Raw genomic sequence first — 24,290 nt, forward strand, 5'->3', positions numbered from 1 at the left:
TGGTTATCTCCCTATTTTAAGGAATGGGACGGGGTCAGGAGGGACCTGGGGGTAATTTGTACTGGAATGCAAACTTCCATTAAAAAAACCTAAGCTAGACTAAGGTGCAGAGGCGTGTGTGAAGTGGTGGGAGGTCTGTGCACCAGTGATAGGGAAGAGAGCAGCTGAACCATATCTTACTGGATGTGTCTCTACGATGCCCTGTCCCCCTAAAGCAGAGGTCATCAATCTGTGGGGCGCGACCCCCAGTGGGGCCGTGGAGCCCTGGGAAGGGGGTCGTGCATTTCCAGGCTTTACTTCTGTCTGGAATCTAAAACGTGAAAAGGAAAAAAACAAAAAAACATCTGGGACACTTCAATGCTTCAGCCAAAGCTAATGGAGTCTCCTGCGCTCCGAAAGGAAAAGGCTTGCAGATAGGTAAAACAATCCTTCAGGGTGCCTGCTTGCCTGAATGAAATGTAAATGTGTGAGTTAATCTGCAAATGTAAAAGGTGCTTGGGAGCGGTTCTGGCTTTAGTTGCTGGAATCACTCCAAGCATTGTGATGGCACAGATTTTGTTTTTAGTGGTAGTAGGAAGAGTTAACAACGGGCTGTGAAGTGCATGCCTTTAATTGTAATTGCATTTACACAGCGCTATGCACGTCCGACAAGGTGTTGAAGGGACCGTTATGCAAAAAATTAAAATATTCCATAACTTATGGTCAGGTATTTATTAATAAAATCTACATTTTGGAAGCTCCGTTTTATTGAAAACTATTTACACAGTTTGTAGCAGTCTCTCTTGTAATGTGTGTAATGCAAGTGTAAAATAATGACTTACACATTCTCAGTGCTTTCTGTCACAGGTTGTGACTTCATAGCACTAAAAATACACTAGTCACTATTCTCCACTCCACCAACCAAATTCAATTATGTGGCTCTCTGGTTGCTCACAGTCCTCTGCAGTGCATTAACTAATAGATGTTATCCTAATGTACTTCAGTGCATTTCTCACTTAGTAATAACTTTTTAAAATTTATTTTTCATTTAAGCTACCCATTATTTTATAAATAGCTACCTGATGGTGAAGGACCTAAAACACAGACAAAATATTTTGGGGCTGATTTATGAGAGGCTTGTGTTGCCTGAGTGTCACTTTTACTTAGCCTTCGGCGGCGAATGTATGACGTTACAACGCATGCCTTTACAACGCATGCCTTTACAATGCAGTTTTTACATCACAACATCCTTTTCAACGCATATATTTACATCGCACACCACTACAATGAATTTTTTAAAACTACATTTACAACACATTCCATTACATCGCATTATACCTTTACAACGCATACCATTACAATGCATACCATTACATTTCATTTAAGGTAAGTGTTAGATAGTGTAGGGGTAAAAATTACAATTCTAACTCCAGGGGGTGGAACAGTAGTGTGGTAAATAAAGATTTACCGTATACTGAATTTCTATGCGGTATAAGTTCAATAAAATAGCTCAATCAAATGAGAGGCAGAGTCCGTGGAGTCTGAGTTTATAAGGGTTTTATTCCATGTAATGGAATGGTTCGAACCATGGTATCGTGTTCCTTTACCACGAAGGTTCAGGAAGGGATAGACAATGCTTTATTAACAGTGCACAATATATATAGTAAATGCATACAATGGTGAAGGATACAGAAGGCGTAACAGCTGAAAGAAACGAGATAAGAACACATGTGCGTAACAAAAGGCGTGCACGAGGGCGTAAACGGAGGTGTGTGCTAGAAACGTCACATGAAAGTGTCACAAGTGGGTGGATTCATAGAGGAATCCTGCAGTGTCAGCAGAAATATATGGCTGGATGCGCGCGCAGGCAACATGACGTGTGCTTGACGTGGAACTGGAGGGTGAAGGGGACTTGACATTTAGCACTATAAGGGGAGACAGAAGTCTGGCGTGTCAGAACAACCTAAACCCAAATCATATCTGATATCTTGTGTTTGGAGAACTGTTTTATCTAGAAGGAAAGGTCTGTCGGGTAGAGGCTATTCTATACTGACTGCTAGTGCGTGCATATGTGTCTACGTGTCTACGTGTAATGCGAGGGGCCATGGGCCTACCATGGTAACGGGAGCAATGAATTTCTCGCACGGAGACAGAAAAGCCGGGCCCTTTGCTCTGTAGCTGGGGAGATGTTTACCTAAATCACTAGACAGGAATGTATTTTCGAGGAGCGGAGCAGATAACTTGAAGGCTAAATTGTCTTGGCAGGCAAGCAGGCCGAGCCGGGCACCGCTCGCCGCGCAGGGAGTAAGGTAAGGGTCATGGATGCAGATCCAGGCTGTAGCTTTCTGAGGCAGAAGGCAGAAAGGGCTCGATGGCAGAAATCAGGGCCTAACTCAACAGAGTCAGGAAAATGTGAAAGTGCACCATGTAAAGACGGTGGCACGGCATACTTAGGAACGGAATTATCGACCCATTCATGGTGGATCTGAAAGAGGACATGTTAACGTTGGACGCAAATGTATTTGCGTCTTCATATCTGGTCATGGAGGGAAATTACATGTACTTGAAGCACGTACATGGAGCCGTTGGGGTCTACGTTAGGGGACACAATTGACCATAAAAATTCCAATTACCTCATTCCCTCCTTGTCCCCTACGGACCCCTCATGATATATCAATCTTCATTAGTCCATCTATTTGTTCATATAACATCATTTGCTCTTCCTTTTTCAGGCGGGATTTAGAACGTGGACTTGGATGGGGAATACATGATGTGGCGCACAAGCCGCAAATCGCTGGCCCACACTGTGAACATAGACAACAACTGAATACTATGAGAAGGGCTATTCCGAGGAAGGATAGGACTTTCCATCCCCAGGCTGATAACACGCTCCAGAGCCAACCGGACCAAGTCCAGGTGCCTGGATTCTGGTGTATCTTGTGGAGACGGGTTATGGCTCTATATACTGATGGTGTGTTTTCTGGAATGAAAACACAGCAACTCGATCCGATGACTCTACAAGCTCCGCCCCTATCGGCCAGGATGACGTCAAGAACGAGACGATTCTGAAGAACAACAAGTCTCATAGCAGACTGTTCCTCTGTTAGGTTGCCTAAGGCGGAAGTAGTTTCATTTACTACTGCTTCAAGGGTTCTGGTTAATCTACGTATCAGTTTACTATTCGAGACAGTACCTAAATAAGGAAAGAAACCTTTATTGAAGTCTGTATACTGCTCCCATGCCGTTTCAGTATAGTCGACAATCGGGAGATCTCTCTTGGGTCTATTGTGTACTAGATGGGAGTTCCTATGATAATCAGGTGGGGCTAGGAAAACAGGTGGCAGAAGGAATGCGATGTAACAGGTACCATCCCAATCTAGAGGTAAGCGTACATAAGCTGTCTGACCACAAATGAAATAGGAATGACGGGAAGCTTTGAATGTAGACTTGCCTTTATCACTGAATTCAATCACAGTAGTACATTCACTATGACCTAGGTGTACTGAACCATTCTTTCTGACACATAATTCACCTTTGACTGGTAATACTGACATAGCGGGTAAGTCTGGTTTTGTATCGGACTGGACATTCAGAATCATGAGGTTAAGTGTAAAATTACCTAATCCATACACTTTGTTTTCTAGATCGGTCCCTGTCCTTCGTGGAAGACCCTCCTTGTCAGGGAAACATGCTTTATTCATAACTGTGTTCAGATTTCCCCATACCCAATTGCCCTGGTAAACTATGAAATCAGAGTCTAGTGAATTCATTAAACTAAACCAGGCACCACAGGAACCGTTGTGTGTGAACGGGTACGGAAAGAGGGGCAGAACTCCCTTGTATTTCTGATAGGGAGGGAGTCGGCCACATATCCAACAATTTGTAGCATTACTGGTCTGATGGGAATGATGTAACATACTGATGAAAGTATTGTTGCGCAGCGCAAGTCGGTATGATAACTCGTGAGGGGGCAATTCACTGAAAGTATGCTCGACAGTGTCATTTGAGGAAGAATGTGCACGTATGGAAATAGGAAAGTACATGTGTAACAATAAACTTGTAATAATAATCGTAAGACTCAGAAAAAACATAATCAATAATGTCACAAAGCAGTGGCTGCGGAGAGATTTACAATATTTTCGTTTCTTGATCTGTTTCTGTCTATCTCTCTCTCTATTGGGGTCTAACTTGTACATGTCAGGAACCTGTCTAACCGCTTCACCTAGGGGAGGACTTAAACAATTAAACTGTCTGACTTGCTAGACCTCAATTTCATTCGGAACTCCTGCTGAGGAGTATTTTCTACCAGGGGGAGTTTAGTATCAGTCTCTGGAATGGGGCAGGGCTGGGAGTCTGTACTTGGCGGAAGTCCATGGTATTTCTTGATGTGACTCGAGTGGAGCCAGCCTTTGCGGCCCTCCACCTTAACGGCAGTCCTTGTTGTTAACAGAACAAGCTTCGGCTCCTGCCAGCGGGGCTCCAGCGGACTCCTCCTATCGAAATTCCGGATAAACACTAGGTCTCCAGGGACGATCTCGTGTGGCTTCACCTCGGTGTTGTCGGGAAAGGCTGCAGCTACCTGTGAACGACATGATTGTAGTGCAGACATCAAGGAGGCAAGGTAATCTGTCAGCATATTACAGTCAACATCTGTGATCTTACGAGGCAGAGGCGTCCCCCACATATTCGGTGGCCTGCCAAAGACCACCTCGTACGGGGATAGCCCTGTCCTAGAGTGAGCTACCATTCTCATATAAAAAAGGGCAACTGGTAAAGCAACTATCCAATCTACGCCTTTCTCTTTACACACTTTAGCGAGACGTGTTTTCAGGGTCTGATTGTGTCTCTCTACGAGACCTGCTGCCTCGGGATTTCGGACACAGTGGAACTTCCACTGATATCCTAACAGGAGTGATACCTCCTTCATAAGCTCGGACGAGAATGGCTGACCATTGTCTGAGTACACGATACGGGGCAAACCATACCGTGGGAAGAATTCACGTACCAGCTGCTTGGCAGTGGTCGGAGCAGTGTAATCTGGAACTGGATATGCTTCGGTCCATCGGGAAAGTGCACATATAACTACGAGGACATACTTGAATCCTCAACAACGTTCCATCTGGATATAATCCATCTGGAGGACTTCAAAAGGGTGATCGGGAGGATGAAATCCACCTTGCTCTACGGGAATGCCTTTACCTGGGTTGAACTGACAACAGATCATGCAAGTACGCACTTTCTGTTTTGCTGCTGCTCGTAAATGCTTATTGAACCAAAGGTTTTGAATACTGTCTAACATGGCTTTTTCTCCTAAATGTGCAGGACTATGTGCTGTGTTAATGATAACTTGAACCATAGAGTCGGGGAGAAACCATGTGGCTTTTCCCTTCGTCATCCATCCCTGTTTTGTCTGTATCCCTCCTAGTTCAGTCCATTTCTTGATTTCGTCTGGTGTAGCATGTGTCTGTATGTCAATTACATCTAGGGCGGGATCCCTAACTGTCATGCAATGTGTCGGTGTCGGGACTACTGTCTTTGTCATATCAGTTGTGTGAGTATGAGTCTGAGCTGTATGCTTGGCTGTTCGATCTGCCAGGTCATTACCCTGGGAAATGGTATCTGTAACTTTCGTATGTGCTTTGCACTTGATGATGGCTATGGCTGTAGGCAAATGTATTGCTACTAACAGAGCTTGAATGAGGGGACCGTGCTGAATCTTGGCTCCGTGAGAGGTCAAGAAACCTCTTTCTTGCCAGAGGACACCGAAGTCGTGTACGACTCCGAATGCATAACGTGAATCCGTGTATATGTTAACTCTCTTGTTCTTTGCTTGTATACAGGCTTGAGTCAGAGCAATGAGCTCTGCTGCCTGGGCTGACAGTGTGTCCATGCGATGTGTTTCTATGACTTCTGTTTCGGTGGTCACAGCGTATGCGGCCACCAACTCTCCTGTACTTGTTCTCATACATGAACCGTCCACATAAAGTGTCAGGTCTGGATCTGGTAATGCGATGTCTGTTAAGTCTTGTCTGGGTTTCGTCGTAGTGTTAATGACTTCTACACAATCATGTGCCATAGGGTCTGTCATACTTAATGGTAGAAGTGTAGCAGGATTCAATGTATTGCAGCGCCTGATTTCTAAGTGTGGCTGAAACAATGTCAATTCATAACCTGTCAGTCGTGCTATAGTCAAGTGCTGAGTCTGTGTTCTGTTCAAAAGGACTTCCACGGAATGTGGAACTTGTACTGTCAATTGATGTCCTAACACTATGGAATCACTTTGTCTGATTGCTAGAGCTGTTGCTGCTACAGATTTCAAGCACGCAGGCAGAGCCTGGGCTACTGGATCTAATGTACTAGAAAAATAAGCACACGGTTTGTGTGAACCTGCTTGATCCTGGGTGAGTACTGATAATGCAGTACCTTCGCGTTCTGTGACAAAAAGTGTAAAAGGCTTGCTGTAACATGGTGTTGCTAAAACTGGTGCTTGACATAAGGCTTTCTTTAATTCGTCAAAGGCTTGTGTATGTTCCTGAGACCATGGAAGTACAGACGAAGACGCTGCCTCCTGTGTTGTCAACTGTATAAGTGGCTTAGCTAGGAATGCATATTGTGGAATCCATTGTCTGCAATAGGAAGTGAGTCCAATGAAGGCTCGTACTTCTTTCTGTGTCTTGGGTTGCGGAAGATGTGCAATTAACTGAATTCGTTCAGGTGTCAGCTGCCTACCCCACTTGGACAGCAAGTGCCCAAGGTACACCACTTGCTGGGCACAGAATTGTAGCTTCAAAGGAGACACCTTGTGTCCCTTGTCCGCCAGGAAATGCAAAACTGTCAGTGACGCTTGTTCACATTCTGGTTCACTACGGGCGGTGATCAATAGATCATTGACGTACTGGAGTAAGGCAGTGTTGTCAGGCATGTGGATACTGTCAAGTTGTCTTTTCAATGCCTGGCTGTAGATACTGGGGCTTTCTGTGAATCCTTGAGGTGCGCGTGCAAATTTGAAGCTTCGGCCATTTAAACAGAATCCGAAAAGGTATTGGCTTTCCGGATCAATGGGGACACTAAAGAAGGCGTTCTTGAGGTCAATTACAGTAAAGAACGTCGCCTCTGAATCAATAGCTATCAATAATGAGGAAATGTCTGGAACCACAGGGTACTGTGGTACAATACATTTATTCAATTCTCGTAAATCGATCACTAATCGATAAACTGGAGGTGCATTCGGATCAGTGCGTTTAAGAATCGGAATGATAGGGGAATTACAAACGTTGGAGTCGGTTTCTACAACCACTCCTTGTGCAATGAGCTCATCAATGATTTTCAGTAAAGCCACTACAGCATCAGGTGGTAACTTGTATTGTCGGATGCGTGGTAGTACCACTCCTTGTTTGAGTGTAACTCGATATGGTGTAATGTACATACAACCTACATCAGTGGGGCCTTGTGCCCATAAATGTGCAGGAACATTCTGTAATCTGGAATCAATATCTCTCAACACATAGTGACCCTTAAAGTCACGCAGAAACAGTCTTACTCCTTCCGGAGAACAACAAATTACAGCCCCTAGAGCTTTCAAGGTCTGTATACCAAGCAAGTTTTCTGGACATGATTTCGTGCGCAACAAATCTGTAGTACGTGACAATGGACCAACTGCAAGGGGAACTGGTTTTGAAACTTCGTTAACAATAGGCTTTCCTGAAAATCCAAGGGAAACATTCTGTGAGCCTGAGAGGGGTGCCCCTGGAACCTCGTCGTGACTGATTGTCGTCCTGCTTGCCCCTGTGTCAATCAAAAACTTTCTATCCTTTCCTAATACCTGACTATGTACGTAAGGACCCTCTTGATCTACAGGAACCTCAATAAGAGGCAAGCCAACCTCCCTCTCTAGGCTGTTTCATGTGTATCGCTGATAATCGGGATAGTCGGATTGTGCATATTGGTACATCTGCTGGGTTGCATGTTGTGTTGCGGCAATGGGTTTTGGCTGTGGTACCGCTACAGTCTGTTGTGGAATCTGCATAGGCTGAACATTTTGTGGAGCGTGTTGTTGGGCCTGGTCCTGTCTAGGAGGACGCGGTCTCTCCTTAGTTTTACCTGTGGATATGTTGTGTTTCAAAACTGCACTATCGTTTACATAGTGACCTGGCTGTTTACAATAGTTGCATATCCCTTTAACAGGAGCTGCTGAATTTGAATTATTGGATTGTGTAGTACCCCTTTTATGACCGTCGGCTGGAACTGACTGAGCAACTAGTACTTTCATTTTCGTGTCTTTCATACGTCTTTGTTCGTGATCATGTTCTTCTCTAATTCTGTTCTGGTGATACTGTAACATTTGTAACATTTGGGAAGGCGAATTAGCTTGCCATGTGCTCTCGACTTTCAGTACACGGTTCTTAACCTGGGGCAGGGAATTCTCGACTAATTTGGATACAAAAAGGTGTGGGTATGACTCGCTACTTGTTTTCAGGCCACTATTAATAATAAAACATTTCTCAAATCGGGAATAAAAATCACTAGTGTCTTCGTCGGGTTTCTGTTTGCAGGCTGAGATTGCATCCCAGTCCTCCTTTTTAGTTGCTAACAATCTTGGCAAAACCTGTACTAACAATCCTGGTAATGCTTTAGTTTTATCCCCAAGCCCTAAACCTGGGGTTCGAGTCGTTTCTTCGGTTTCTAATGCAGCCCAATCAATCTTTTTATCTCCCACCTCCCATTCTTTTTCTTTGAGTTTCTCGTAAATGCCGGCAGGCAATAATACTTTCAATATTTTCATAATATCGGGATAGGTGTAATCTCCCATGAGTAACATGTCTTTTATTTCCCGGTGGAAACCTGCAGGGTCTCTATCATGACTGGGCACTATTTTCTTCATTTCCAATAATTCCATTTTAGTTATGGGCGTGTATACATACACGCGTGCAAAGGAATCATCAGGGTTCCGGATTGGATGTACTTCTCGTAAAGGATTCTGTTTGTCAAGGTGATATGGTTGCCTGACTAGAGGTGGGACGGAAACAAGATGAGGAGTCAGGAAAGTTCTATATTTATGGCGTTGTTCTAAAATCTTTTTCAATTAGATCAGTACCTAGACCTCTCCATCTTCTCAGGAGTAAGTCTTGCAATAAACTATATAACGGACCTGGATCAGAGGCTTGGTTTTCGTACTGTATAATGAGGTGTTGGGTCATGTATATACCAGCTAGTCGCTGTTCTTCTGGAGTAAGACTTAAAAATGTTTGCACTACCGAATCGTCTTTATATATGCTGTCATCCCCGGCCCACTGTACTGCGGACCGGGCTAGTTCCTGATCACGTAAAGTATTGAGTTCGTGATAACCTACTCTCTCTTTGAGTACTTTATCAGTGACCTGGAATACATGTTCAAGGGTACATCGCTCTGGTATCGGGCAAAGATATCGTTTCTTGTTTTCTAAACTAATGGGTCTGTCGAAGGGCCTATCAATAGGGTACGGTCTAGGGAGTCTCTCTCTACCTACATATGCCACCATGTCTCTACTTGCTAGTTGCGATGTTTCTGCTGTCTTCTCTGGTTCATAATCCTGTGAGGAGTCCTGATCGCCTGATTCGAGTGGTTCTTCAGACTCTCGACGGGCATGTATTGCTATTATTTCTTTACGGATCTTTCTAACCATAGCATGTACACATTTCTATTTATCATGTTTACCATCAGCAATATTCTGGCTCCATCTGTTCAATCTATCCATCTCATCTTGTGGAAAACCTGTCTGATCTTGTTCCCTTATCAAACAATTAACCAAAAATCGCATAATTAAACCTTTGTTCTCAACCTTCTGACGTGACATGGCTTCACCAACACACTCTGATCTTTCTCCTGTTCTAATAAAATGATACAAATTGTCTAGATGGTCTGACATTTCTGGTAGCAATTTCAAATAATCCGTAACACGTCTTAAACGTAGGGATGCTAACAACATGGGTCCTGTTTTTCCAGGCACTGTGTCATATCTGCAATCTGTAAGCTGTTCTCTGAGCTTTTCGGCTGGGGCACCTTTAGGTGTTCGCGACATTGCTAACTCTCTCATTGTCACTCGATGTAACTGTGGCGGGGTGCGATAACCTCCTGTAGCACCTCCTGATGCGGAGGCTTGGGCATAACCTGGCTGTATGGTCGGTATCTGCTGTAAAGGGGTTGGGGCCTGAGCAGCGCCAGCCCCAAAAGGATTAAGCGGATGAATAGGAAGCGGTGCAGGAAGCGGTGCAGGAGGGGTCTGCTGTTGCGGACCCGGGGGCAGATGATCATGGGGTAGGTTAAGGTCAGCAGGTGGTACAGGTACACGGGCAGGTACATTGGTATATGCGGGAGCTACATCGTCTAAATAGGAAGAAAGGAAAATATCTGCTGCGGTCTTGTGACGTAATTTAGTTGGAACCAATGGAGGGGGCAGATTTTTCGGTGTTTCCGGGGTCGCCTTGGGCAGGCCCTCGGCCAGGACTGGATACAGTCCTGTCATAATGGCATTACTCTGTCTGTCGTGTTGTTCCATTCTAACTCGTTCTCCTTCTTCTAGTAGTTCTTTTTCTTTGGCTTTTTCAGAATCCTCTCTGCTTTTCTCTGTCTTTCTGAGTGCTTTCTCTGTCCGTCTATGTGATTCTTTACGCCATAGTTCGATGGCATCTTTCTGTGACTGTCTGGCTTTCTTTTTCCATAACGCTTCTTCTACTCTCATGATGCACTCGGCATCCCATGTCCCTGTAACGGGCCATCTTTGATTCTCTGCCAAGTCTTTCGTATATTCCACCCACAAGTCGAGAAATAATATGGCATCTAAGCCGTGCTTGTGGTACATAAAATAGCCAGGAGTGTCCCTGGGTGGGATGGGAACAGCTTCCTCAAGTATCCCTTTTCTAGTTCCTATCTGTCTCAATTTCGAGAATAAAGGCATTGCTACCTCTATACACAATAAACACAGTAAGAAGAATGCAAACAATCACTCATACCACGACATTAACACACATCAAAATATTTACTAGATAACTGGCTAACTGGATACTGGATATACTGCTAAACAGTACAGATACACTGCTAAAACAGTGCAGACCGGGTCTGCGTACCCAAACCCGTCTTGACCGGACACAAATTAATGCACCCGTCTAGATGCGTCCCCAGCAACGGTACTCACCGGGAAGCACAGAAGGGAAGGCCTCGGAAACTCGACTGGACTGGACCGGACTGGACTCGACTCGACACGTGACGTAGGTACTTCGGAACTGGTGGGCCTCTAGACACCTCGGACCTTGCTCTCTCGGCTGGGCTCTGGTCGGGATCCTCCGCACTCCTTACCGCCTCGTCTGGATGTCGATCGCAGTCTCCGTCACCTCCGTAGGCCTGAGGGAGATACAGGAAATCCTGCGGGTACGCGTAGTTGTCCGTCACGGCTGTGGCAGGGGGCAAGGCCTGCGACGCATCGCCGGCGCGTAAGGTGGGGGAGGGGTCCCTGTTCGGGCGCCAAATTATGTGGTAAATAAAGATTTAAGGTATACTGAATTTCTATGCGGTATAAGTTCAATAAAATAGCTCAATCAAATGAGAGGCAGAGTCCGTGGAGTCTGAGTTTATAAGGGTTTTATTCCATGTAATGGAATGGTTCGAACCATGGTATCGTGTTCCTTTACCACGAAGGTTCAGGAAGGGATAGACAATGCTTTATTAACAGTGCACAATATATATAGTAAATGCATACAATGGTGAAGGATACAGAAGGCGTAACAGCTGAAAGAAACGAGATAAGAACACATGTGCGTAACACAAGGCGTGCACGAGGGCGTACACGGAGGTGTGTGCTAGAAACGTCACATGAAAGTGTCACAAGTGGGTGGATTCATAGAGGAATCCTGCAGTGTCAGCAGAAATATATGGCTGGATGCGCGCGCAGGCAACATGACGTGTGCTTGACGTGGAACTGGAGGGTGAAGGGGACTTGACATTTAGCACTATAAGGGGAGACAGAAGTCTGGCGTGTCAGAACAACCTAAACCCAAATCATATCTGATATCTTGTGTTTGGAGAACTGTTTTATCTAGAAGGAAAGGTCTGTCGGGTAGAGGCTATTCTATACTGACTGCTAGTGCGTGCATATGTGTCTACGTGTCTACGTGTAATGCGAGGGGCCATGGGCCTACCATGGTAACGGGAGCAATGAATTTCTCGCACGGAGACAGAAAAGCCGGGCCCTTTGCTCTGTAGCTGGGGAGATGTTTACCTAAATCACTAGACAGGAATGTATTTTCGAGGAGCGGAGCAGATAACTTGAAGGCTAAATTGTCTTGGCAGGCAAGCAGGCCGAGCCGGGCACCGCTCGCCGCGCAGGGAGTAAGGTAAGGGTCATGGATGCAGATCCAGGCTGTAGCTTTCTGAGGCAGAAGGCAGAAAGGGCTCGATGGCAGAAATCAGGGCCTAACTCAACAGAGTCAGGAAAACGTGAAAGTGCACCATGTAAAGACGGTGGCAAAGCATACTTAGGAACGGAATTATCGACCCATTCATGGTGGATCTGAAAGAGGACATGTTAACGTTGGACGCAAATGTATTTGCGTCTTCATATCTGGTCATGGAGGGAAATTACATGTACTTGAAGCACGTACATGGAGCCGTTGGGGTCTACGTTAGGGGACACAATTGACCATAAAAATTCCAATTACCTCAGTAGGGTAAGTGTTGGATAGTGTAGGGGTACAAATTACAATTCTAACTCCGGGGGGTGCACCAGTAGGGTAAGTGTTGGATAGTGTAGGGGGAAACATTACTATTCTAACTCCAGGGGGTGCAACAGTAGGGTAAGTGTTGGATAGTGTAGGGGTAAACATTACTATTCTAACTCCAGGGGGTGCAACAGTAGGGTAAGAGTTGGATAGTGTGAGGGTAAACATTACTATTCTAACTCCGGGGGGTGCACCAGTAGGGTAAGTGTTGGATAGTGTAGGGGTAAACATTACTATTCTAACTCCAGGGGGTGCAACAGTAGGGTAAGTGTTGGATAGTGTAAGGGTAAACATTACTATTCTAACTCCGGGGGGTGCACCAGTAGGGTAAGTGTTGTATAGTGTAGGGGTAAACATTACTATTCTAACTCCAGGGGGTGCAACAGTAGGGTAAGTGTTGGATAGTGTAGGGGTAAACATTACTATTCTAACCCCGGAGGGTGCACCAGTAGGGTAAGTGTTGGATAGTGTAGGGGTAAACATTACTATTCTGACTCCAGGGGGTGCAACAGTAGGGTAAGTGTTGGATAGTGTAAGGGTAAAAATTACAATTCTAACTCCGGGGGGTGCACCAGTAGGGTAAGTGTTGGATAGTGTAGGGGTAAACATTACTATTCTAACTCCAGGGGGGGCAACAGTAGGGTAAGTGTTGGATAGTGTAGGGGTAAACATTACTATTCTAACTCCAGGGGGTGCAACAGTAGGGTAAGTGTTGGATAGTGTAAGGGTAAACATTACTATTCTAACTCCGGGGGGTGCACCAGTAGGGTAAGTGTTGGATAGTGTAGGGGTAAACATTACTATTCTAACTCCAGGGGGTGCAACAGTAGGGTAAGTGTTGGATAGTGTAAGGGTAAACATTACTATTCTAACTCCGGGGGGTGCACCAGTAAGGTAAGTGTTGGATAGTGTAGGGGTAAACATTACTATTCTAACTCCAGGGGGTGCAACAGTAGGGTAAGTGTTGGATAGTGTAGGGGTAAACATTACTATTCTAACCCCGGAGGGTGCACCAGTAGGGTAAGTGTTGGATAGTGTAGGGGTAAACATTACTATTCTAACTCCAGAGGGTACAACAGTGAGTTAAGTGTTGGATAGTGTAGGGGTAAACATTACAATTCTAACTCGAGGGGGTGCAACAGTAGGGTAAGTGTTGGATATTGTAGGGGTAAACATTACTATTCTAACTCCGGGGGGTGCACCAGTAGGGTAAGTGTTGGATAGTGTAGGGGTAAACATTACTATTCTAACTCCAGGGGGTGCAACAGTAGGGTAAGTGTTGGATAGTGTAGGGGTAAACATTACTATTCTAACTCCAGGGGGTGCAACAGTAGGGTAAGTGTTGGATAGTGTAGGGGTAAACATTACTATTCTAACTCCAGGAGTTACACCAGTAGGGTAAGTGTTAGATAGTTTAGGGGTAAATATTACTATTCTAACTCCAGGGAGTGCAACAGTAGGGTAAGTGTTGGATAGTGTTGGGGTACTATGCGTTATAAAGACATGATATGTAATGCCTGCGTTGTAGTGACATGCGTTGTAGTGTCATGCGTTGCAGTCACATGCAATGTAATGGATGCACTCTAGTGACATGCGTTGTAAAGGATGTTGTGATGTAATGACTGCGTTGTAAATGTAGTGTGATGTAATGACTGCATTATAAAGGTTGTTTCCCTCCGGCGGCACACGCATCTCAATCATATCTATGAGGCAATGCAAAGTCATGCTGCGTGGCTTTGCCTGACCTCATAGATATGCAGTAATGCAAGGCAGGGCAAGTCACTGTGCTGTCCTACTCTGTCAAGTAGGCGTTCCATGGGTATTGTGGTGTGTGTTCCCATTCAATACCATGGATTTTGACACTGCCCCAGATTTACAAAAAAATGTCAACCTGGGGCAGTGCCAAAACCTTACGCCTCCCCACAGCAGGCACAATGAGGCATTTCTCCTCGTTTTTTCCTCTTTTCATATGTGTTGCATTCTGCAGCTCACACAGAAAGAGGAAACCCCCCGCTTGGGATTGTTTTTGTTGAGGAAGGTACCCCTTCCTACAGAAAAACTATCTTGCCAACATTGGCGCTAGGCAACAATTTGTGCGCCAACACAGGGGCAAAGGACAGTAATGCACCATATTTCATAAATATGGTGCATTCCTAGTCTTTTACATTGGCATAGAGCAGCGCAGCAAGAAGACTTGCGGTGCTGCCTGTGCCAATTCCTCATAAAAGCGGCCCTTTGTTTTTAGCCACAATCTGATCACGCCCCCACGCTTACTGACCTTTGCTTGGCTAAACACTGTTTAATGTTATTTTTCCACTGTAAAAAGTATTTGCTATGGGAATTGGGGACGTTTATTGTTGTCAATAGTTGTCAATGATAAGGAGTACCAAGTTCGAGAAATCTTTGTCAGGAGGGGGTCCTTACACCAAAAAAGTTTTGACAGGGGGGGTCTCAGCATCAAAAGGTTTGAAGACCTCTGCCCTAGAGTCTCACAGCACTGCGACTTCTGTTAAAACATTGCATGGAAAGGTCTTATTCTGATATGGAAATACTACAAGAGATTCCCTGAGGCATTTCAAAAAATGATTAGCAAAGGCAATAAGCCTGGTCAAGACAAACAGGTGAAATGGTTACATCTGTTTTATTTTGTATTGCAAGCATATTCCCCAAAAATTAAAGATGTAAAAAATCTAACATATCACTGCCTAAACAGGAGGGGCAGTTTGTAAAATCAAAAAAATAGCAATTGCAAATAATTTTTAAAGAAAAGTAAGGGTGCTTCCTAGCAGACAGGTGTATTTACAACAGGTATCTCAAGACCTGGCTCTTCAAGCAGCAGCAGCACCCCCCCTCCCCTCAACGCCTTGAGACACTCACGGGTAAGTAGCGCGCTCTACAAGTACTCTGATTGATTGATTGAGGTACAGCAACTCTCAGACATGAATAAATACTTTAAACACTTAAAGGAGACTACATAAATGTAAAAATAGATAAGAAATGTAAAGAAAAAAAGTATTGGTGCAGTAAAGTATAGGCTCGCCTGCTGTGGCACCAAAGTGCAATCCTTTTTAGGCAGAAGCGCACATGTGATCAAGCAAAATAACATCATTTGCAGTGCAAGAGAGCTTATGACCGAATCAAGATCACCCCTTGCCCCCTGTGGTACACTATGGTGGGTGGGTTCAAGATGTGAATGACTGCTGAATAAACAATAGATGAAGATGGCTCTTTATTTATGCATGCATTTGTGCATTATTGTTTTCAAGTCTGTCATTTTTTATTTTACTAAAAGTTTACATATGTATGTGTCTTGTAAAGCGCACTGCTGCCCTGCGGCGTCGTGGCGCTGTAGACCGCTGGGGAACCCGTCCTGGCTATCCCTGTGAGATGGTCCCTACTGGGTATCTCCAAGGTGAAACCAGGCATCCCCGGCGAATGTGGGGGGCCGTTGTAGAGATGAGGCAAGCTAATGCCCAGAGTTGCCTAGTGCGATCCCTTGTTAGAGTAGGCACCGAGGCGAGAATTATCGAGTCCGCTGACCCTGGTCCACGACCCTGCCTCGTCAGGAATTGAACCCTGGTCCGGGCTGTTCTCTGCTTCCGGGTCTGCCGCCACTAACCAGTGAGCCACACATTTAATACACTTATTTTCAGGGCCTTTCAGAAATTCTTCTGCCGCCATTTGTCTGTCTCACAATACAACATATAATATAGGGCAAAGGTCCAGCATATTTCAGCCATTATTTAACTTCACTGAGAGTGATGGAATTCTGCTCTTTCACAAATAGCACTTCGGTGCACAAAGTGGTTCTCTTCAGTGCCATGCAGTTCTACAGAAATACCAGCTTTTCGAGGACAAACATATTTTTGTTTTAGCTACAGTTGTTTTTATATTGGTGAGGGACTTTCACCTTCCACGAAAAGTTAGTTTTACAAAAACCATAACAATTAAAGCGGTGACAAGACCAAAAAGCTGGCAAGCAATACCACACTTACTGGTTTTGACAAGGCTGGTTTGTTTTAGGTCTGGCCTTTGAGACAGTTTTAGCTTTCTCACTAGGTTATTGTTTTCCAAACAATCCATACATAATATACATACACGGGTTTTTGGTCAGGAAGTTGCATACATTGGTCCCTTAAGCTGTCATTCACATGTTGCTTTCACCCAAAACAGCATGGAGCAGTGTTTGAGGCCGACTTTACACACTGGATCCTTTCTTTTTGAGTGACTGCGAAAGCAGGTGCATGTCATTGAAATTCAACTCAAAACAGTGCCTTGCTCTTCAGTGATAAACCTGGTTCAAAGTGTGCTTTTTCATTTTAGTTATATTCATATTATGTTTAAATAGTGGGAGTTTATTTTGCCAGTACTATAGCTGCCCACTTAGATGGCCATTTATTTTCAGTCTCTTTTCAAAGTTATAAAGTGTTTATAAAGTGTTTAGGTGACACTGTAACATTAGAGCTGCATGTGGGTTGAGTGTTTGGTTAGTTGGTGCTTTATTCTTGTCTCCATCGCAAATAAAATTATTAAAAGAATGCATGGCACAACTGAAAGGCTTATATTAAAAGAAATAGGAAAAGACACATCAGGGACTATTTTTTTAAATAAAAATCACACATGCTTGCGTGTGCATATGGATGCGTGTGCATGCATGTGTGTGTTTGTGTTTTTTGAGTTTATGGGATGGGTTGATAATGCATTGGTACTGACAGAGATGGCTAGCTAGTTGTGAACCTGATTTCACATAACCTTACCTTCTGCTCCTGATAAATAAAATTAAATTGGATAATCGTGAGAATGTTTCCACGAAGATTTGTTTATTCAGCAACAAAAGTCTCCTTGATTTGTACACAATGTATTTCTGCGAAATCATCCACTTACTCCAAAGGCCTGATCCCACTACACTCAGGAATAGCAGGACTGTTAGGACCATCAGCAAGACGATCATCCACGGGGGAGGTCTGTGGAAACGGGGACCTTGTGGGTGAGCTGCAAAGAGGAAATATTCCATTAAGGATCCCTGGAGCTGCACATTTTCAACCATTGTGGTTACATGCTCAGACAACGAAGATCTGAAGAGCTGATCTACAGTCAGAGAAGATGGATCACTCATCAATAAGTCACACTTGTTTTATCTCTTACCCATATCTGCCCAGCTGGCAATGAAGGCTAAATTCTGCACATCAAATGTCTCTTAAAAGTAGTCTACACTCATGTATTTCATAAGTGTAAAGAAACTGTACATTGAAAAATTGCTTTTCCTAAAATCCAACCTCTTTGCTCAATGTTATATCATTAGGTCTCGCCTACGCAGGCCTACGCAGCAAACATCCGCTGCAGAGGCAAAAAGACCTAGAGCCATCGCTTCTGCTTTTCAGCCAAAAACGTGCACGCGTTCCATTGCCTTGAATGACAACGTGTGCACATCTGGCGATTCATTTGCGAGAGCGAGCACCAACATATGGTTGCAATTATCACTCTCACAAGGGAAACACGCAGCCCCCTTCCTCCCCCCTGCAGCCACGCGAGCTGCGCGCCCACGCTTGTTCTTCTTTTGTGTGTTTTTCACCGTATCTATTTCTGCAATCAGCTCCTCTAAATTTAGCGTAGAATTATATTGTTATTTCTGCATGTGGGCAGAAAGGTAGAGTAAGAGATCGAGGGGAGGCACATGACTTAAATGATGCTCTTGGAGGTATGGTAAGTATTTTGTTTGCCACAAACAGCTGTCTCCTACAGCCACCAGGCTTAGCATCTCCGTTAGGGTCAAAGGAGGGGAAAGAAGGTCAGCTGAAGTCACCTTTTTACCTACATTGGGTGCTGTTGAGTCTGAGAGTGAGTCTGGAGATCTCCTTTGGACACTGTCTCGTAGCAAGGACCCAGTTTAATATTCCTTCATTGACGTCTGTGTAAGGCGATTGAATCCTGCTCAACGGAACCAATACCACCTAATTTTTAATATGAATGAATTTCCATATTCCTTATTTGAGGTCAGTCTGCAGTGACATTTTATCTGTAACAGTGGCCATGCGAGCTCCCTATATTGTCCAGAAATCAGTACATAGGCCGACCACATTTGGATAAATGATTTTGTGCAGAAAATGATGGTGAAAGGTTTATGGTACATGTGTGTAGTGAATTCAACCCAGCCTGCCTGCCACATTTCAAGTGGTTTTACCTATTTTGGTAAGTAATCTTAGCTTCTTTGGGGCATTTTATCACATATATTTAAACTTTTTCGGAGTGATAAAATATAATTGTGAATTTCAGTGAAATTTTATGATTGAAAATACACCACGAAAGTTGCTCAACAGTACCACCCCTGGAGGTAAACACGATTTAGCTGCCTGGGAGAGGGAAGGCAGAACTAATAGTAAAGATTCAAGGCAAAGTCAATGGACCCTGCTCTTGTGTTGTAAAGCATGCACAAATGATGTGGCAATAGAGGTGATGGTAACACTGGCGGTGGTAATGGTGGACGTTATGGTATTGGTGATAATGGTAATGGAAGTGGTTGTTGAAATGGTAGTGTTCCGTAAGTGGAGAATGATACACAGAAAAGCTTATATTAAAAGGTGAGGAGGCAGTACTACCCACTCTACTCCCCCACCTGCTCAATTGGGTCTCCTTAAGTTTGAAAATGAGGCGCTTTGAGTTGTGAGGCAAATTCTCTTTAGACAATAGTCTCCAAAATGTCTCATCCTCCCCCTGTCCACTTCCGGTTTTGGAGCTCCCTTTTCAGAGTACAGGGGACAGAACCTGTAAGTACACTGTGTGAAATAGAAGTAGCCAGTTTTCATCAGTTTGAAGCGGAAGGAAAGTCGTGCTATCAAACCATCTAGTGAATGCCGTCTGTGTTTGACAAAGACAACACTCTGGAGGCTGCAGAGGATGCATTTTAAAAGACCGCAATTCACAGAACAAGGTAGCTGGAACACCCATTTTCTATTCCTTTTCAAAGCATGCCTGTGCGGGGCCCTCCTGCTCTGTCACTGGCACTGTGGCAGGCCTGTGGATTGCAGAGCCAGTCTCATTAAAGCAGCACAAGGCGGATGAACAGAAGATGATGAGGGTTCTCTGCAATCCACTATGGGCTTTCATACTGATCCAGACCGCAGGCTTCGTGAGGAGACGGTGCCTCAAGGTCCATTTAATCAAATGGAATAGTCACAAGCGTCTGCCCTCTAAGCCAGTGCTATGAAGAATCTGTCTCACAGTAGGGGGGGGGATATAAAAATATTTATTTGAGAATAATATGTTATTGCTCTGATATCAGTTGTGCTTGGTACACTTGGTACACTGTCTGCACACTGAGAGCTGATCCCTCTAAGAATAACCTAACACAAGGTTGCTGAGAGGCCTGATCCTCGCACCACATTAGACATAACACAAATAAAGTTGCTGCCAACATTGGGCTCTACGCTGGTTTAAGATAGAGTTACTGAGAATGCAAAAACACACTAGATATAATATAGTATGCTAAATAGGGTGCGCGAAATATAGGTGATACAGATTTCTATTGATTTTTTCATTATAATATGCTATCACCGTTCGCTTACTATGGGTTAGTGACTATGCTGATAACTCTGATTTTTATAATATGTATTCTGGTATTATATAAGATACTGCGTTTAAGAACCTTGCGTTGAAAAATAAATATTTCAAACTTGCACGTGTCTTCTTTTACTCCCCGTTCTGGTTTGAAATGATTATATAGCGAAAGAGTGTTCATGTGTTCCACGATACCTGAGGTAACCCAAGTTCATGTTCTGGTTTGTCTAAGTCATTGGGAGTTTGTTATGACCAATGAGACACTGTAGCTAGTTCGGTAAGGGGATTTTGGATACTAAGGTGAGTTTTGGGTCACCCTAATTCACCGAGGTTCTAGATCTCTGTGCACAGTTCTGTGGGACAACGGAAACCCTGCTACATGGCGCCCATACGTTGTTGGCCTTATATCATGACACTTGAGTAGTATATCATTCAAACCTTAACCCCTTCATTCCCGTTTCCGGAAAACGGTGGTGTCGGAAAAACCTACCTATTTTTGAAATAGGTCTTTTCAAGCTTGAACCTATCTAAAATGGTTTCCTTGAATTACTACCCAGTTGTGCTACAAAGTAATCTTTGTTTTTTCACGTTCCTGTGCAGTCATGGCACAAGCCGTGGACATCCCGCAGCATAGTCGCATTGCGGTGCGTGATCATTTGCGGACTTATGATGTCCCTTTGGAAGGCTTGGCTGTGGTTCTGGTGGTGAGTGCGGAACATGCTTACCCATACAAACTGTTTTATTCGTGGGTGACATTTCCGGCAGTGGACGCAAATTTTGGTGTGTTCCACTCGTACACTGCGTCAGCTGTACCTGCTGAATATGCTCCGTACAGAGCACAAGAAGTACCTATTGATGTTTGGCAGCATGGAGTTTGGTTTGGTGGCGCCCTACCTGACTCTTTAAACGCTCCGAGGTTAGGCCCGTTGTCCATTCCGGGCACAAATTGGCCCGCTTTGGCTGGATTTACTCCTCACCCTAATCACGTCACTTGTAAATTAGCGGACCTTAGGCGACTTCATGTAGTCGCCATTGCTGTGATTAGACCCCTTGTGCATTACACGAGTCGTAATGTTCACGGGGGTGCCCCCAGAGGTGCAGCCCTTCCGGCAGGGCAGGCTGGTTTGAAAATCAGTCCTGTCATGGTAAATTCCGTTATGGGCAAGAAGCCCCTAGATAAGGATGATTTTCCTTTTTGGCTTGCCGAGAAATTTGACCAGCTGGAGGCGGTGATTCCTAATACGACTCCTGGTGAAAAACACCGGATTCTTAGACTTAGTTTGCCGAAAGATTTGGCCCCTGAACTTGTTGACTGTGAAACCTGGGGTAAGACTTTTGCGGCTGTCTATTTGAGGTGCTTTGGCTCCCCGTCTGTATCCAATCTGTCTACGGTCCTTAAACGTGTTCAAGATGATCACAGGCCAGAATCGGCTGTTGAGTTGGGTATGCGCCTGTGTGGCTCCTTTGATGCGGTTTGCGATCTGATCCTTGCGAATGTCAAGGGGGATGCAGTGAACTTTCAGGTGGCTAACGCTTTGGCGCTGGTTCCCAATGCCGAGAAACCCCGACAGTTAGCGAGGATAATTGTGGCGGCTTATAAAACAGTTGGTCGCAATAGTAAGGGTAATAATCCTTTTTCTACAAAGGAGAAGAAGCAGCCCCAGGGACAAGCTTCGGAAACTGACGTTCAACCCAAGTCCAAGAAACAAAATTGGCCTAAAAAACAGAATCAGGGTAAGCAACAGCAGCAACAACAAACACAGGTTTCGCGCCCTGCGTCTCCGTTGCCTGCGCAGTCGGAACGAGTTTATGATTTGCGCGACCGCGCAATGATTAAGTCACCTGAACGTTTTCAGGCTTCTGACCAACGCTCTCCTCGTTCCTTTCAGGACTCATCGGCTCCGTCAACCGGTGGTGGAGGGGGCGGCAGGGGCCGGGTGGCCAGCAAGGACGTGGTCAGCCCCGCCCGCACAACGGTGCAGACAAGCAGGAGGGCTCTACGCCTCAGAGACCGCAGTTTGCCAAGAAGAAAGTCGCAGCCTTAACGGCGCATTGATATTCCCCAGATTGTGACAACGCGGCTTTGGAATCTGACTTGGGCTCTGACCTTGCTGGACAGCGCGGCGGAGATTACCATAGTGAGAGAGGCCCTCCGTCCACTACTGAAGGTGACAGCGACTGACTCTTATGTTGTGATTGAAACAGCTGATACAAGAGTTGCTCCCCCTGATAGACTTTTTGAAATTGTCCTGTTGATTGAAGGTGACATACAGCGTACCATTAAAGGGGTATTTTGGGAAAATCTTTCGTCTACGTATGACATTTTGCTTTCGGAGGCTGACTGGCCCCCACCTTTTGTGCTCGCAGCTCCAAGAGGGGAGGAGGTAATCCTCCCCAGTTTCGCGAATACTGTTTCGAGAGTGGAAGCGCTGCACTTTGCAGAAGAGTGGGCTCTGGTGCTTGCACCGGCTGTGTACCGCAATCAATGTGGCTGGGATAAATTGTCCCCAAACCACGAGATTCCTTTACGGTCTCAGCCGCAGCCTCAACCTCAATATCCCATATGACGTGAAGCCAAAGCTTCAGTCGCAGCGATCCTGGAACAATTGGAATATCAAGGTGTAATTGAAACGTGTGTGTCACCAATGAATAACCCCCTTTTTACTGTAAACAAGCCGGACGGCTCTTACCGTTTGGTTTTGTATTACCGGCATTTAAACTCGCATTGCCGTAACTGTGCAGTACAGAATACTCACGGCTCTGCCCTTGTAAATAGTCTTGTGCGTAAGTGGTTCAAAACCACGCTTGACATTTCCAATGGTTTTTATGCCCATTCATTGGACAGTCTAAGTTCCCAATGGACTTCTTTCACATGCGGCGGTGTCCAAAAAATGTTTCGCCGTCTCCCAATGGGCTATAAGAATAGTCCTGGAGTATTTTCCGCCCGCATTGTCTCTCTGTTGGAGAGGGTCGACCCAGATGCTTGTTCCTATGTGGATGATATCTATCTCACGGACGACGAACTTTGGGAGCATCTGTGTCGGGTGAACAGTATTATTTGTAACTTTGCAAACATGGGTTACAAGTTTAATTTTGCAAAATCGCACATTGCAGAGTACACAGTGTTGTTTCTGGGCTATGAACTAACCAATGAAGGAAAAGGCTTGGCTCCTCACTTCCTGGAGAAATGCGCACAGTTGCGCTCTCCGACAACACTGAAAAAATTACAATCTTTACTGGGCTTTTTGAATTTCGGAAGAACATACATTCCGGAATATGCCCAGTGTATCAAGCTTTTGTATGCTTTGATACAACCATCTTTTTCCAAATCATGCTAGCTGCCTGAGCATTCAGCTATTCTGCAGTCTTTGCAAGCTGATTTGCTCGCTTCTGATTACTTACAGACTCGTGATAACCAGACCAACCTGGTGATAAGAATTGTCCCGGGGACGGTAGGTTTCACGTACCTAACTTTTAATGAAGGAGATACAGTACCTATGGCTTACAAGTCACACTTGTACACTTTGGCTGAAATGCGCTTTTCCACTGTGGAGAAAGTTTTGACGGCTGTACAGATGACAATTTTCAAGGAACGTGTCCTGTCACAGGGAAAACGCATGTTGGTTGTTACCCCGTGTCCTGCCTTGGAGGCAGTTACGAAAGCCAGTGTACCTAATTCTAAAGCTTTGCACCCTCGGTGGATTCAATGGGCTGCTTCCTTGTCATCCCAGGATGTCACGTTTATTTTTTACGCCACTTTACGGTCGCAGGAGTACTTACAGTATGAATTTGTTCATCCTGCTCCTTTAGCAATGCGGCCGTTGGAGGATTTCCATTGCATCATTTACACTGATGGTTCGGCGCAGGTTGCGAATGGCTCTAAACATGCATACATTTCCGCTTGCGCCATTGTGGTCGGTGCCATGGTGAACGATGAGTTCAAGTCCAGTGTTGTGCACACGCAGACGCTTGGGGACTGCACCGCACAATTGGCAGAGCTTCGTGCT

The 24,290-nt window shown here is 44.9% G+C and overlaps 1 protein-coding gene across 1 annotated transcript in view; it reads right to left on the reverse strand.

Annotated features, from left to right (window-relative positions):
* The window catches only part of LOC147700902 (uncharacterized), a 124,105-nt gene that overhangs the window by 71,380 nt on the left and 28,435 nt on the right, over positions 1–24,290 (reverse strand). The window contains exon 3 of the mRNA XM_086928537.1: positions 17,614–17,721. Within this exon, the coding sequence (XP_086784663.1) occupies positions 17,614–17,721 (108 nt within the window). The remainder of the gene's footprint in view (positions 1–17,613; positions 17,722–24,290) is intronic.

Source organism: Lissotriton vulgaris, chromosome 7, assembly GCF_964263255.1.
Source record: "Lissotriton vulgaris chromosome 7, aLisVul1.2, whole genome shotgun sequence".
Lineage (NCBI taxonomy): Eukaryota > Metazoa > Chordata > Amphibia > Caudata > Salamandridae > Lissotriton > Lissotriton vulgaris.